This window comes from Phyllopteryx taeniolatus, chromosome 19, assembly GCF_024500385.1.
Source record: "Phyllopteryx taeniolatus isolate TA_2022b chromosome 19, UOR_Ptae_1.2, whole genome shotgun sequence".
NCBI lineage: Eukaryota > Metazoa > Chordata > Actinopteri > Syngnathiformes > Syngnathidae > Phyllopteryx > Phyllopteryx taeniolatus.
In genome coordinates, this window is record NC_084520.1 from 16,104,894 (window position 1) to 16,121,367 (window position 16,474).

Here is a 16,474-nt window from a genome sequence, read left to right on the forward strand (position 1 = left end):
ACGCGCGACGAGTGAAGAGGGGGGGAAAAAAAAAAAGTGGTAGCGAAAAGGCAGTGATGACGTGAAAAACGCTGCAGCATCCCTCCGCCTCCGCCTCCGCCGGCTGCTGCTGCTCCTGCTTCCCTCCCATCTTTTTCCCAGCTGGAGCAGGCGAGGGAGGCGGAGTCGAGACACGCGCACGCGCGCGCACACGCTGCCATCCCACATCCCGCACTCGCCGCGCGCTCACCGTCAAGCAGCCGGCCCGAGCCGACCCACCCGCCGAGCGTCCGCCAGCAGCCGTGCCGTCGCCCCACGATGGATGCGCTCATGAAGGGCTTCTCCATGGCCAAGGAGGGCGTGGTGGCGGCCGCAGAGAAGACCAAAGCCGGCATGGAGGAGGCCGCGGCCAAGACCAAGGAAGGGGTGATGTATGTCGGTAAGGCTTCGGCTCGAGGGGCGTAAGGGGGGGACGAGAAAGTCGGGGCGGATGCAAAGTGTCTCGCTTGCCGGACTGGGTCGAAAAAGAACATTTTCGAATCCTCTTAATAAAACGTGAGGGTTTCGATACGCGATACAGCCCTCGGGCGACTGTGTCACCTCTCAAGGGCGCTGAGAGGCATTCTGGGGGGGGGGGGGGGCTATTAGCAGCACAAAAGTGGGGGTCAGGGTGTTATCGTTATTATATAAGATGAGCACTGCGTCACCTCGTCCTGCGTGCCGCTCGGATGACTTAACACCTTCCACTCGGCCCCCCCTTCCCAATCTGAAAAGATGGGGGGGGCGGGGGTGAGAATTGTATGCAAAACGCGCCAATCTCCGAGCTTTGATGCCCTTCTGTCTGCTATAACACAAGCGGGGCAGAAAGACGCTGTGTCATTGCAGTGTGTGTGTGTGTGTGTGTGTGTGTGTGTGTGTGTGTGTGTGTGCGCACACGATGCAGCAGTGTGGGTCCGCAAGCACGAGGCCGGCGGCGCATGTGCAGCAGGGGGTGGGGGGTACGGTTGGCCCGAAAGGCCGCAAATGCGCTAAAGTACTTTCCCGGCATTTCCGTCCCTCGCACGACATTTTCATCCCCCTCTCCATCGCTCGCCGTGGTAGATTATATAATAAATGCGTTTAATCTGCTCGTAACGAGCGCACTTGGAATGACGTTAAGAGGCGGGCCCAAACCGAATGGCGGGACCGGACTGGTGGGGAAAAGAACAAAAAAAGAATCAGTTGATTGGCTGAAGGAAGGCGCAGACTACCTAAGGAGCTGATTGGTTGACTAGGAAAGAGCAGGTAAGGAGCTGATTGGCCCACCCGCCTTTAGGGTTAGGCAATGAGCTAGCACAGAAAGGGCTATAGGGTAGCTAAGGGTTAAGGATTGGGTTAGCTGATTGGGTGTCTCGAGAGGAGTAGGGCGGGCAAGAAGCCCATGAATGAAGGCGGTCAGTTGTTCGGCGGTGGTCGGAGGGGCCGTAGGCGCAGAATGGCAGCCGCGTCTAAGCAAGTAGCTTACCACCGCTCGCGTGCGACTGTGGAATGAAAGAAGAGTTTGGGCGATTGCAAAGCGCTTTGAGCTCCTTGAAAAAAAGCGCAATATAAGTAGAATACATTATTATAATTATTGATAAGTACACACATTGACGCAAAGATCGGTAGGGAGCTGATTGGTTGAAACTTTGTGTGTGCCTCTCTCGGTCAGGTAACAAGACAAAGGAGGGCGTTGTGTCATCAGTAAATACCGGTAAGTACATTTAACGCCGTAACATTTTGGGACAAATTCGTGTCACGTTCGGAAAGTTTCAAGAGCTCGCCTCGAATAAGCCCGTGCCCTCCACGCCCCCTAGTGGCCAACCGAACGGTGGACCAGGCAAACATCGTGGCCGACACGGCCATCGGCGGCGCCAACGAGGTGTCGCAGGTGGCCACCGAGGGCGTGGAGAACATCGCCGCGTCCGCCGGGCTCCTGAACCAGGTCGGTTGCCGTGGCGACCGCCTCTCACTCATCATTTCAGGGACCATTTATCTTACATCATCGCTTATTTCGCAATATTGCTTGTCTCCGTGTGCCCCTGATAGGAGGAGTCTGTAAACGAGGTGCCTATATCGTGCATGCTGCTAATATATCCGACTCAATTTGTATTTTTTTGTTTTGTTTTGTTTGCACTTTCCGATAATTCAGAGCGCTTCCCCGCTAATGTGCACTGCTTACACTAACAACAAGGCCGCGAACAGAGAAGAGCTAGTTTCCTAACTCAAAGTCAATTTTGACAACGACAAAGTGGCGCCTTGAGATACAAGTCACTTGACTTGCCGTTTTTCGAGATCCACACATTTGTATTATACTGTCCACACGTGGCTACATTATTCATCATTTTTTGCCATAAATGAAGTTTGAAGTGCGTTAGCATGTGGGTCACTCTGTCAACACAAAGTAAGACTAACACGTCCAGCACGGCGCCAGCGATCGGACGACAGGCCTGCCGCATGTTCTCGTGGCTTTCTGGCGACGGACACTTGAAAGTTTCTAAGTTTCTCAAATTTCTTTGGTGTTGTTTTTCCCGTCCACCCTCAGGGAGAATACGGAGGGATGGAGCAAGGTGGCGAAAGAGGAGAGGTAAGACAAAATCTGCAAAATACATACAATATACATGTTCGCTCATTGCCGGTTTCCAATGAAAAATATGTATTATAGGGGAGTTTATTGTAAGTAATTGGACACAAAGCTAACTTTTTTTTTTTTGGAGCGCAGGTCGGAATAAAGCTGCAGTGCAGTGCAGTGCACTCGATTTGTGTGTCTGAAAATTAGACACCAAAACATTATACGCTGATTCCTGTGACATTTCCATTAGATTTGTGTGAATCTGGATTTTCAAAAACAAACAAAAAAAAAAAAAAAAATCTTTTTTTTTGTAATTTGGAACTTTTTTTTTTTTTTTTTTTTTTACTTTGTAACCTTTTTATTATTTGTAACAATGTTGGTGTTATTAACATTTTTAAAATTCAAATTACGACTTCACAAGTAAAATTATGGCTTCAATTTAATTAATACCTTTGTAAAAATATGTTAATTCTTTTGTCATATTACTAGTTTCTTCTCATGAAATTGATAGTTTTTATCATGAGAATATTTTCCTTTTTTTCTTCTACTACAACTCGATAGTGATGGAACTGCTTCTCACAATACAACAAATTTACAACTGATTTATTTCTCTTTATATTATGACTTTCATCTTGTGAAATTAATACTTTTTCTCAGAAAAAATATTTGAACTCTTGTGAAATTACGACTTTTTCTGGTAATACAACTACACTTTTTTTGTATTTTCCAACTATTAAAAATACATTTGTCGTAAAAATATTTTGACTTTGTTATGATATCCTAACTTCATTGTAGTAAAACGACGGCCTCTGGTAATGTTACGACTTTGTTCTCGTTTAAAAAAAAATATATCCGTTTTAACTTATGTAATATTAATACTTGATTCTGCTCGACTCTTGTCTAATGCCTCCTTTAACAGGGCTACTAGTTCCTGTCAGGACCTGTTCTCCAGCGGCCCCTCGCTCCCCTTCGACCTTTGCCTCGCTCTACAACAGTCCAGGTGTTTGTTTTTATTTCTTTCTTCTTTTTTTGGCGTCTTTTAAACGGAATCGAACCCTTGTCTGGGTGGGACTCTTCCGGATGCAGCATCCCCCTCGCCTCGCCTCTCGTGTGTCAAGTGTCATCCCAATTACGCACCCTAATCCTGAAAAAAATTCATAAATAAATCATTTTTAAAAAGACACGCACTTGCATGAAACGCACAAAGAAACCACACAATACTGTAACCGGCAATAGTAAGTACAAATTGAATTGAGAAGAAAGGCTTTTAAATGACCAATAAAAAAAACTTCATCATTATCCATAGTGTCTGACTATATGAAAACACGTGCAGGTTTTTGCGCACAGGACTCACCGGGATGCGCGGCATCATACAATCGTGAGTGCGTGTTTGAGCGGAACAAGTTTGCGTTCTCCTGAGGCCATTCGACATGTTCCCTGATAAGTAACCAATCTAACAGACACACACACACGCGCGCGCGCGCACGCACGCACGCACGTACACACACGTTAAGTTGGCGTCAATGCTGATTTTATAAAAATGTTTGTTGTTGGTGTTGGAAAAGACTTTTTGCATCTGCGTTTGATGTAGTGTCCGCCATTCACTGGTTTTGGAACATACCGGTATTTAATCTTTTGGTTGTAAATAGACAATAATTTGCACAATTTATTTCATCCTCATTTCAGTTAAAAATACTACCAAAAAAATTTTTTTTGCCGCTATTTCAAATTAATAACATGATTTTCTCAATTTGAAACATACAAATGTCGAAATTTCATCGCATTCATATTAGTTGCAAATATATTGTATATATTTGAACTACATTCAACTACAAAATACAGCATGTCGTTAAATTAAAATGTAAATCATTACATAGTTTGACTTTTCTGAAATGACGATTCTTCTAATTGAAAAATTCATTGTATATTTTGCTGCTTTTTAAAATGACAGACTAATTACAAATAAATTACAATGAACTTTTTTCAGTTTTTTTTCAGATTCTTCCAATAAAAACATGAAATAAATTTTTGCCGCTTTTGCAAATTAATGAAATTAATCCTCCCATTAAAAATGTAGACATTTCATCCTTCTATTCTATTACACTTCACTACAAAATATAGCATAACTTTCGTAATTTTATCCATTTATATTAGTCAAAATATACATTCACATTTTTTTGCTTTGTCTTTTTCAAAATAATGATTTATCTTCTGATTAAAAATATTGAATATGGTAATTTAGCTTTTTAAAATTAATGACAAAGATTCTAATTAAAAATAAAGTGTATTGATTTCGCAATTAATAGAAAATACATCAATATACATTTTGCTGTTTAACGATTTTTCTAATGTAATGTTGTGCAAGATAATTTTTTTAATGAACTTGCATTTAATTTGCATCTAATGAGTAACTATTACATTACAATACATTTTAATACTACTACACTTGTGAAGAAAAAAAAGAAAAATGACATTTAGAAACAAGTGCCGTTTTAACAATTTATTGTTTTCCCCCGAAAAAGGAAAAAAAATTAAACATAAAATAAAAAAAAATTTCCTCTAAAGTAACTTGAAAATGAGGAAGTGGACGGATCGCAGGAATGGTGGGCGGGGGACAAAAAAAATAAAAATGCGGTCTGTGTCGACTCCCGTTTGTCTTGTCCTGAGGAAAAAGCTGCTTTACAGAACTTGACAAAAAAAAAAAAAACTTCTGTTGAATCCTTCAAAAAAAATAACACTCGTTGGGGAAACTTCTCCAATGACTCTATATAACATTTATCTCATTCTGACTTGATTAAATCCCTTTTTCAGCATTAAGGCATCTGCAGTGCTCATCACAGCCAGCGGGGGGCGCACGCGAAGCGGCCGTTAAACTACAGTGACCAAGTGGACCGAACGGCGAGATGATTCGTTCAGCCGCGCGACGTCTCACTCTGTTTTTGTCTTACACGTACAGGCGGGTAAACGACGACGACGTATGCAAAGACGCTGATATGTTTTCAAGGCTGTATAAAGTTTGGCGGGTGAAGGGGGGGGGGAACGACGGAGGGGTGAACGAGCGTGCCCGCAGGGCATTTATGTGAAGGTGAGGCCGGCCTCGTTGTACACCTTGAACACCTTCTCGATGGCGTTGACGTAGGCGGCCGTCCGCAGGTCCAGGCCCAGGTCGTACTTGTTCGCTGTGCGCATGATTTGCTGAAAAACACGAGGCACGTGACAAATGAATATCATCTATCATGGTGGTTCTCAAAACTTTTTATACAAAGTACCCCCCAAAAAAATTCCTAAATAAAATACAGCATAAGAGGAGGGGTAAATCAAGATTAAGAATGCTTTAGGAACACATTTTGGGTTTAATTTAATAAAGTCTATCTTTTGTGTCAATATGAATAAGCGACATCAGCAGCACCACGGCTTACCCGGGCGGATCTCTCCATGGTGTAAGCCAGGCCGGAGTGAACGATGTCCTTCTCGGAAGCGCCCTGCAACCCAAACCGCTTACTTTCAACCCACACACAAAAAAAAGACGCCTGCTAAATTCCCGTTTCGCTTCCAAAATTCCACTTGTTGCCACCCTGTCATTTGTGTAGCCAACCACAGTGAGACGGTAGCTAAGGGGGCGGAGCTAGCGGATCTACTCACAGCAACTCGGGCCTGGAAGTCGGCGGTGGGCACGATGGGGATGGGTCCTCCCTGCTTGCCAAATTTCCTTTCCAGACTCTCCTGGACAGACACTAGAAGACACAAACAAGTTTGACTGACCCGGTGCAAAAAAATAAAAATAAATGGGATCGGAACATCTCTATTATTTCTAATCATCCATCCGTCTTGTACTCACTGAGCAGGTGGTAGTTGGAGTCGCGCTCGTATTTGAAGGTCAAGCGTCCGTAGCTGACGTGGTTGAGATTCTTCAGCCACTCGAAATAGGACACCGTCACACCGCCGGCGTTCAGGTACATGTCCTGCAGGGGGAGCCGCCGTCACACAGTCTTTCTCCACACCCCTCTAGCGGTCCCCACCCCCTCCCCCTCTCTGAATCACTAGTTTTTCCTGTGAAGGACTTACAGGGATCACCATAACATTGTTGGCCAGGAAGACCTTGTCAGCATCGGGGGTGGTGGGACCGTTGGCGCCCTCGGCGATGATCTGAAGAACAAAAACGTTCAAATCGTTATCGTTTGGGTTTGTTGCGTATCGTCGCTGTCTGGCGCAATCGTCGCAACGCCAAACTTCCTCATTTTCAGGGAATTAAAAAAAAAAGGCATGGAAAAATGGTTGGATGGATGGATCGCATTAATTTCTGTCAAGATAAAAGGCGGGATCAAAAATCGTGTGTTCAAGGGGACACTTTTGGAAAAACAATTGGCACAAAATGCCTGTAGGATGTGTATAGAGTTCATTCGGGGCAAACTGGAGGGGGGGGGGGGGCTCACCTTGGCCTTGATCCTGGGGGCATTGTGACGCGTGAGCTGCTTCTCGCCGGCGGCCGGGATCAGGATGTGGCAGTCGGCTTCCAGAATGTTCCCGTCGTAGGGTTTGGCGCCCGGGAAGCCCACGATGGTGCCGTGTTGCTGTCGGGGAGAGCCGCAATTACAAAAAAGTTGAAGCAAAGGTCAGGTTGTCATGACGACACCGTGACACCGCGGTGTATTTTGGGAAGTGAAAACAAGACGGCAGAAGCGAGAAACGCCGGTACCAGCTTGTAGTCCTCCAGCTGCTTGGGGTCAATGCCTTCCGCGTTGTAGATGGCGCCATCGATCTCGCCGATGCCCACGCATTTGGCGCCGTACCTGTGCAGGTACCTCATGGAGTGCAGACCCACGTTACCGAAGCCCTGTGACACACACGTACACAACAACGCACACGCTCGTCATGATTTGACACTCCAAATAAATGCAAGGCAGCACAGACACAAACGAAGAAGCATTTCACAACGACTGCAAATGACTCGATATAGTATGGATCGCTTTTCACAGAGGATAAAGAATATATGCAAGTATTATTATATTGTCTGCCTGCATTTGTTCCTGTACCATTTGTGTTCAAATGGCAATTACTTTAAGCGTTATAACACTGCCACACAGAAGCGCTTTGTTAGCCCGCCCTATGGCATTTCCCATTTTGTGCTAGCCATAAGCTAGCAGACTTCAAGTCGAAGTTATGTGGCTGAAAATGGAAAATTATGAGTATTTCAAATACTAATAATATTCAATTAGACAGCTAGAGAGATAGACAAATAGATAATAAATTGATAAAGTCAAAACAGCCTTCGGACAGAAACCACAACAACAATAAAAATGAGAAAAAAATAAATGAATCATTCCAGCGAAATGAAATGGTCCAAATGGAGGTAGAAATTGTCTCCGTTGTTTGAGATGATTGAAAACGGTGACGCTTAACTCTCTGCTGGCTAAATCTCCGAGATGTCATCTGCGCCCGGCGCAATCCTCACAGAGGGATTAGCCTTTTGATCCCGGTTGTCGCCGATCGACCGCTGTGCCCGCTCGCCCTCGTCTTTATCGCCGAGTGCATCTCGAGTGAAAATGTGACGCCTTGACTGATATGCGCGACCGGCTTCCTCTTTCGCCCCGATCGCTTCTTCTCTTTTCCTTGTTTTTTTTGTGCGGAGACAACGAATGGCGCAACCCTAATTGCGGTGCCCGTCTAAACCCTTCATCATCCTCGGTCACCTGGATGATGAAGTTCTTGTCCTTGAAGCCGGGCGTCAGGCCCAACATGCTCATGTATGACGCCTCGTTGATGAAGTTCTCGATGCCGTGGAAGACGCCGCGACCGGTGGCCGAGATGCGGCCGTGGATGCCGCCCTGGCTGATGGGCTTTCCCGTCACGCACGCGTGGGCGTTGATGTCCTGTCAAAGTCACACCGAAAATACAAAAACATGATTATTATCAGGAGGCTTCCTCGAGTCGGCCATTAGCACGGTCAAAAATGTGCTCTTCTTGCACAGCCGCCGAGTCTATGAACACTTTGTATTTTGTAGCCATGCCATCAAATATTTTTGCACAGTTAATGCTGCCTTGCTAATTCATTATCGACATATCATTAAGTTGACAAACAAGCAGGCCCCTCTCGCTGTCTGTTAGGCTATTTTCCTTCTTTCAGGGGAGAGAGAGAGAGAGTGAGCGAGAGAAGAGGAATGTTTGCCTTGGCGGGGAGGGAGAGGCAGGAAGCTGGCGGTTCGGAGTGAGTCACTCCTTCCACTTTGCTTCTTATTTACACAAAAAAAAAAAAAAAAAGGGGAAGAAAAATGAAAGGGCAACACACTTCAGGCTCGAGTCCGAAACGGCCCGACTGGTTTGGAACTGACCGTGTGCGCGATGGTGTTGGCGTACGTGTCGGCGATCCAGGACATTTCCCGCTCGCCCGTGCTCATGTCTGGAGCCGGGACGTCGATGCCGGGTCCTGGTCGGGAGACACGAGGGCACTTTGAACATGGCGCGGTGACAATTCTTTAGATATCGCGCAGCATACCGGCTGGAATATTCTAAACACAAGCTTCAGCTTTTGAAGCTAACAACCTCGGCTGATGTTTAAAATTTTCCAGAACATGATCCAAAAACTTAGGCGGGGTTGCAAAAATGAGGAAGGGGGAGGGGTACAGTCTGAGCTGGCATGCATGTGGCAAGTTTTGCCTGCAGGAAACGGGGACTTTTTATTATTTTATTTTATTTTTTTAAATCACTGAATGGAGCCTGTGGAATAAATGCCGAAATAACTGTTTGTAAGTACATTTTTGTACTTTTAAGGGGTCTTGTACCATCAATAGGTTCCTTATTGGACCTGGAAAATGTACTGTAAAAGTACATTTTTGTTTATTTTAGGTATTCCACTTTTGTACCATCGACTTTTACAGTTCAAGAATAAAACATCCTTATCTTAGACCCACAATCAGGTACAGAAAAAAAGTTACCTTTATATCAGATAACCACAGGATAGGGTTTGTACGATTAGTCGACTTTACTACTCCACATCGACGTTTAACGTAATTTCTCGTGTATAATGCGCACCCATGTATAATACGCAACCCCAAAGTTGACCTCAAAATTCTGGAAACCCCTTCAGCACACGTATAATGCATTTCTACAATGCATGATTTTGCTGCTACCCTTGTGATCAAAATGAAGTATCTGTATTTTGTTAGTTTTTTCTAAGAATTATTCTGAAGTTAAGCACTTTATTTGAACACATAATACATTTTATTCATTTACTTGCTCTTATTTTGAAATTCACAGTCCCACTTTTATTTAGTAAATGAGAAAACACACAGTTGTGCTCATATGTTTGATTACCCAGGCAGAATTTGTAAGATGTGCACAATGTGTACCAAAAAAACATGAAGGAACAGACGAAACATTTCATTTTATTTTAATGTGATTCAAATTAAACTGTCAAGCATTTCTTGAAAAGCATGATTATTAAACAAAAAGAACTTAATGATGGTTGTTGTTCAGTCATATTAAAAAATATATTTCACAAATTCTGCCTGGGTATGTAAACGTATGAGCACAATTTTACATATATGCAGTCATATTGGAATGGAAGTGAAGGCTACACCTCTCATAACCTCTAGGTGGCGGTGGCATATTGGAATGTAAGTGTACAGCTTTTTCATAACCTCCAGATTGCGGCATACATTTATAAAATGTGAACAACTTTTTCATTTTTTCCTACACATGACTAATGAGCACTATTGACTTTTGACAATCTTTCGGGGGGGAAACAAGGCGCATTATACACGACAAATTACGGTAACGCTTGAAGTCGACGAATCGCTAATCATACATTTTTGGCATCTCGTCTTCCACTCGTTCAATTCTCAGAGGACTGTCGACACGGCAATCTGCTGCCGTCGCCGGACCATAATGCTCCGTGAAGCAGTAAAATGCTCGGCCAACAAGGCGACACAGTCTCATACGTATCCGTGCCTCAGAGTGTACGAAAATAAGCTAGTTGTGAATTACAATAATGGTCAGCCTCACATTTTACCCAAAATGACCCCAGTAGCAAGTCTACCCTCAAAGACAATAAAAGCACAAGTGAAATGAAAACAGTCAAACAGAAATGCTAAATGCTTTTTAGCTGCGCTACGATGTCCGGGCTTACAAGACACTATGTTATGAAACACGGGATGAGACAAACAACATCAGGACTCTCAACTAAATTCAGCGTAATAGTTAGTTGTATGTTTAATCATTTGTTTTTGTCCGTTTCTATCCTGGTTTGTCAAAATGTCTTCACATGAAACCGGTCTCTGGCACCAAAAAAGGTTAGGGGCCGCTGTAAAAAATATCAATGACGTCATTGATTAATCGACTTCGCCTCGACTTTCATCATATTAGTCTTTTGCAAAAAAAACTTTAGTCACATTCCCACTACTGTGGGCTATACAGTAGTGTGGATTGCGCTTTTCGGGAGAGAACTGGACCCCTACTGTGCCCCTCCCTGTTTATGAAGAAAAAGGCTCACCAATGAAGCCCTTCTTGGCCAGCTCGATGGTGAATCTCCTGGTGATCTTCTCCAGCTCGTTGTCCTGCCGTGCGAAAAGGTTTCAATTATGACAGTCGTTTACCGATCCCTAGAAATACCAATATTACACCAATAATGCAAGGGAGGAGGATACATTTGCTGTGGCATAGCGGGGCGGTGGGGTGTGACTCACAGAGTAATTCCTGGGGTTGATCTTGACTCCAGCTTTGGCTCCTCCGAACGGCACATCTGGCAGAGCAGAACAACGAGTCAGCTTAAAATGATCCAAAAGTGTTGGGACGCACACAGGAAGCGAAGGTTTCAAGTCATATACAATGCGGCCGAAAAGTCAATTTTAACGACTAACTGACAACATAAAATGTGGAAAAAGTGAAGCGCTGCGATTACTTACTGGAGGGTGTACTTTCTAAAGTATTAAGTAAAGGCTGTGAATACTTTGCGTATGCACTGTACTGTACATTTGTTGACTTAGGACTTACCCACAACTGCGCATTTGTAAGTCATCAGGGAGGCCAGAGCTTTCACCTCGTCCACCGAAACCTCAGTGCTGTAACGGATACCTTACACACAAAAAAACACAACCCGTTACCACGGAGATGGGCGCGACAGCAAAATAAGATAGGAATGCGCGGTTGTAGACAACCACAACTGTCTTTTGGCCCCATTTTTTATTTTCTTATATATATATATATATATATATATATATATATATATATGCTAGCACGAGGATGAGGACGGCAACTCCCTCTTGTTTTCTTTTTTCAATTTGTTATTTCAGAAGTTTGTAACACTTGACAGATAAAAGAACATGTTTTCCACATCAGTTACAGGTCCAGAGCTGCCATCCAAGAGCATCCCAAACGAGCCAATGGCAGCGCAGTGCGAGCCTACGAGCAATTATTCGCCCACAGCGGCTGTTGGGAGTTTTACAGCGGCTGTAAAACACTCGTACGGCTCATCGAGCAAAATGCGGGCGGGATTGTCTTGCGCAGACAAGGAAAGAATAAAGCCGCCGGTGTTATTAATGTCAGCACTTTCCACGTGTTACACACGCTCATTCAACTATGATTTCAAAATCACAAAAAACAAGGCTTGATCTTTCACAGAGCGGATGCTTTCCAAGCATCAGCTGAGCCACCACGAGCCGGGCGGGCGGACAATCCCGAGTTCTGTGATCAAATTATAAAAGTGCAAAACAAGCCACGGGGAACCCATCCCCCTTGCCTGCCGCTTCTTTCATTTAACCACCGCGCCGATGACATCATCCTAGCAACCGCCGCCGCAAATCACAGCGCGCCGGATTCAGTCGCAATACAAAGACGACGGGTTTATTACATTACATTGTACTTTGGACTAGACTAACTTATCTTACTTGGTTGCAAAAAATAAAATAAAACAAGGTTGCAAAATTCTGGAAGTTGGACACTTTAACATGGGAATAAGCTCGGAATTTACAAAATTGAAAGTTGGCTTTTAAAATATAGTTGGGTAAAACATATTTTAGCATAATACTGACCAAAACAACCAGATTCCATTTTTGCCAATTGACTACTACAAAAATAAGACACGTGCATGCTGTGCATTTGTGCCAAAGGCTAAACCAAAAAAATAAAAAATCAAATCAAATAAATAAAAATTGTACGTGAAAATAGAGGAAATGCCCTGTTAAATATTCCATCCAGTGTAACTTGTGCACTCGCACGGCGATGCGTCAAAGGCGGCCGAGGAAAGGGGGGCGTACACCGAAACCCCCCTTCTGCACTTTGTCGAACAAAGTCAAGGGTCTTTCGTGCCGTGTCAATCTTTAAACCCGCTGAGCTTCCTCGCCGACTCCAGTTTGGATTTTAGTCACCGACGCAACTTGTTTGAAGTCGCCTTCAGGCGAGCAGCCAGCCGAGCGGGGGAAGTAATACGGATCCCCCTCCCCACCTCCCACAATGGTCGCCGCATCCAGCAGGTGCGGGAGTGTTAACAGCGGGGCCCGCCGACCGCCGCCGTGATGGCGTGCGTCTTCCTACTACGGTGCCCTCCCCCTTCGGCCACGGGTACTGACAAATAGGAATGCTTGGAAAAACAACCACCCACCCCTCCCTTCCTCGACACTCCCACACGCTTCCGCCATACATCCCATCCTGCTGTCAAACTACCCAGAATGCACTTCATGGGGGAGGAGGCGCCATGCACCCACATCGACGAGGCCTTGAACTTGACAGTGTCAAAGGTTGACATATGCGCACACGCAGGCTTGGGGGCCATTTTGTGGCACTGCAGCTTGGTTGTTTTAGTTTATTCTAAACTAAAAAAAAATTTTTTTTAAATAAAATAAAAAAAAGACAACAATAAAGTGCTATGAGAAAAAGAAACAGTCACCTAAAACACAAAGTGTCACCTTTTATCTGTATATATACCCTCGCTTTTCAGGACCAAGTCCTGACACTAATAATGAAAATCAGCAAGCAATTCAAATGTATTTTATTGTTTTTTTTGTTTTTTTATAAATCAGCTCACAAAATACACTAAGCTTTAAAGAACTAAAAGGCTACAAGAAAAAGAAGTGTTAATTTAGTCACCTATAACACACCGCAGACCCCTTTTCTCGGTTACTTCGGTTTAGCTTGTTTAATCTAGGGAGACCCATGCTTTTGAAACTGAGGGATTTACTGAATTGGCTGTGCAAAAGTCAAGCTCGGGGGCCATTTTGGGGAAAACCCACGAGTAATTGACACCCCGAACAAGGTTCTGATTGCCTACAGATGCTAGAAGAGTGTAGCAAAGCACTACATGAGGCTCCCCAACTCAATTCAACATAGTTCTTTGGCACCAAGATGTCACAAAAAGGCATTAAACCAATACTTTGATGCGGGACAGGCTTTTTGGCCTGAGAACAAATACATCAAATTGAAAGTTTACCAGCAAATAAAAGAAGGTTACAAAAATCTATCTGCGACTACGTGAATCCACAAGTAGCGAATCGCAAGTATGAGGGCGAACACTGAACTTTCGCCCTCATATAAAATGAAGCCCATATGGTCCACATCATATTCTGAACTTAAAAAAAAGAAAAAAAAAGTACACGAATGGTTTAGTCACATATAACACAAAGGAGCCTTTTATCTGTAAATACAGTGTGTTCAATTACTTTGGTTTTAGCAGGTTAATATTGAACTTCAGAAATTTACTGAATTAAGCACCTGGAAACACCTAACAACCGCATTAACAAAATCCTCTGAATCGATTCATTTCCTAGCCTGACAAGTATTTTCTTTGCATATTTCTTCTTCTTACCGAATCAATAGGAAAGCATTTAAATAAATAACGAACCGAATCACAACCTGAAGAATCAAAAATAGAATTGAATCGCAATCTAATGAATCAATCTGTATCGAATTCGCGAGGTTGCGTCATAGTTATGAGACTTGAGATCATTTCGGTTAGCTGCCAACCACTGGGAGTTTTTTTTTATTTTTAATAAGACAAAAGAGGCCAAATGTTTCAACTTTTAACTACGAGCTTAAATACCTCGTACCGTAACAGGTGAGCGAAAATGTCTTTAAAAAGCAAATTTAAAGTGCTACTACGGGAACTAAGGAAACAATTAAATGTCCCTAGTTGTAGTGTGAGAGGAAAGTCGAGAGACTGTTTGTTTAACTAGCTCGAAAACCGCTAAGTAATGCTAACGGCAAGCTAGGCTAACCGCTAGCTGTCACCGGGGAGGTCCCCGCCCGTCCGTCCGCCGCCGCCGCCGCCGCCTCTCACCTCCCTTGCAGGGCGTCCGGTGCTGGCTGTGCTGGGCGCGGTAGCCCTCCACCACCTCCCACTCGCCGTTGTCCCGCTTGATGGGGAACGACACGCTGAGGACGTGGTTGCACGGCTTGATGATGCGCAGGATGCCCCGCACGCGGTGCCGCTTCTGCTCGGGCGTCTCTCGGGTCCGCAGGTCCTCCACCAACTTGTCCTCCACGATGGCGGCGCCGCGGTCGAAGAAGCCCTCCACCATGCGGAAGAAGTTGGGGTCGTCCGGCTGCTGCTCACCCGCCGCCGCGTCGGCGTAGCGGCGCACCCGCAGCAGGGAGGCGGACGCCGGGAGAGCGGAGTCTACGCAGCCCGAGACTCGCGCGCTGCCCGCCGAGCGGCTCAACAGCTCCCCGAAGCAGCGATACATGGCCGCGGCGAGAATCGAGTGGAAGGCGGAGGGTGGGCTTTGGCGACAGGGGCAGAGCGACACAGAGAGAGGGGAGGGTTGGCTCCTCACCGTGTCCGGACCGCCGAGCGAGTGGGGAGTGACATGCGGGGCGGGTTTGCTTTAAAAGGCAGCCGAGGAAGGAGGAGGACCTAGGCAGCCGTGCGCGCTACCGCTGGCGCTGCAGTTGACCGTGCGCGCTCCCGACTCTGCGGCGCGAATGCAACCGGAAACGGTCGTCCCTAAATTGTCTGCATAGATGTTTGGACATGTTCATATCAGAACTTCAATCAACATTGTGACCACAAAAACTGTACTGTATTATTAACTAGATAATTCAATAATGGATGGCTTCTCATTCCAATTTCATTCAGTTTTACGTTTTTGTATCGTATCCGTACAAAAATAATGGGATTACGGCAGGATAGGAAAAGAGTGCAATTGAGCAAGTGTGCGAGGGGTCAGAGGTCATGGGGGCATTTGAATGGGGCGTGAGGGTCTTGGAAGTGTGTGTGACAGCTGGATGAAGTGGGCAGGGGGCCAGTGAGGGAGGAAACGGGGGAACGAGTCAGGGTCCTCTGTTGACGCTGCCGGATTGCTCTATCTATCTAGCTCTATATATCTATAGCCATCCTTGGACTTGTGTTGCCTTCAGGAACAGTCAGAAATCACATTTTTCTCAACCACGGTAACTGTAATTGTTGTTGTTGTCCAAATGTCCTAAATCTATCCATCTATCTGTCTGTCTGTCCATCTGTCTGTCCTGCCATCCATCCATTTAGCTATCAAAGCCTTACGTAAGAGCGCGCCGACGGCGTGCTCCTTCACGCATACGTGCCGCTCGGCTACGTACGGCACGTGGAGACAAGCTGAAAACGGTATGCTGAGCTCATTTGTAACCGACTGGACTTAAACCCGTGGACTCTGCACGGCAGATAAGCACTCAGCGCTGGGACAAACAAACACAATCACAGACAATCAATCAGTGCAAAAAAACGGGATTACGTTACACGTTATACGCACTCCCGTACACTCAGTGGGAATCCATTCAAATAAAGCAAACGTAATTTGTTTTAAATGCAGTAATATGCATGCTGTTCGCCGCACACCAAACGATTGAGCGCTGAAACAAAACAAAACAAAAAACTGCGGCCTTGTATCGAGTTTTAAGGCTCCACGTACAGTAGAGTGTGCTGTATTATCGTTTCTTGAACCA

The 16,474-nt window shown here is 45.0% G+C and overlaps 2 protein-coding genes across 3 annotated transcripts; one reads left to right on the top strand and one right to left on the bottom strand.

The window, feature by feature from the left end:
• Positions 1-3,868, top strand: sncgb (synuclein, gamma b (breast cancer-specific protein 1)). Of its 2 annotated transcripts, XM_061755564.1 has the most exons (6): positions 1-418; positions 1,670-1,711; positions 1,815-1,942; positions 2,047-2,064; positions 2,543-2,584; positions 3,489-3,868. In XM_061755564.1, the coding sequence occupies exons 1-6, from the start codon at positions 298-300 to the stop codon at positions 3,495-3,497; spliced, it is 360 nt and encodes a 119-aa protein (XP_061611548.1). In that variant the 5' UTR covers positions 1-297; the 3' UTR covers positions 3,498-3,868. The 2 variants fall into 2 exon arrangements, with proteins under 2 accessions (XP_061611548.1, XP_061611549.1); XM_061755565.1 differs by lacking the exon at positions 2,047-2,064 and having other exon boundaries at positions 38-418.
• Positions 3,869-5,054: 1,186 nt separating this feature from the next.
• glud1b (glutamate dehydrogenase 1b) lies at positions 5,055-15,367 on the bottom strand. Its single transcript, XM_061755561.1, has 13 exons — positions 14,835-15,367; positions 11,558-11,638; positions 11,251-11,306; positions 11,058-11,121; positions 8,899-8,993; positions 8,260-8,439; positions 7,266-7,403; positions 7,003-7,140; positions 6,635-6,715; positions 6,408-6,531; positions 6,212-6,303; positions 5,989-6,051; positions 5,055-5,764 (listed from the first exon to the last, which is right to left on the bottom strand). Exons 1-13 carry the CDS (start codon positions 15,238-15,240, stop codon positions 5,645-5,647), a joined length of 1,638 nt encoding a protein of 545 aa, XP_061611545.1. The 5' UTR covers positions 15,241-15,367; the 3' UTR covers positions 5,055-5,644.
• Positions 15,368-16,474: the final 1,107 nt, after the last annotated feature.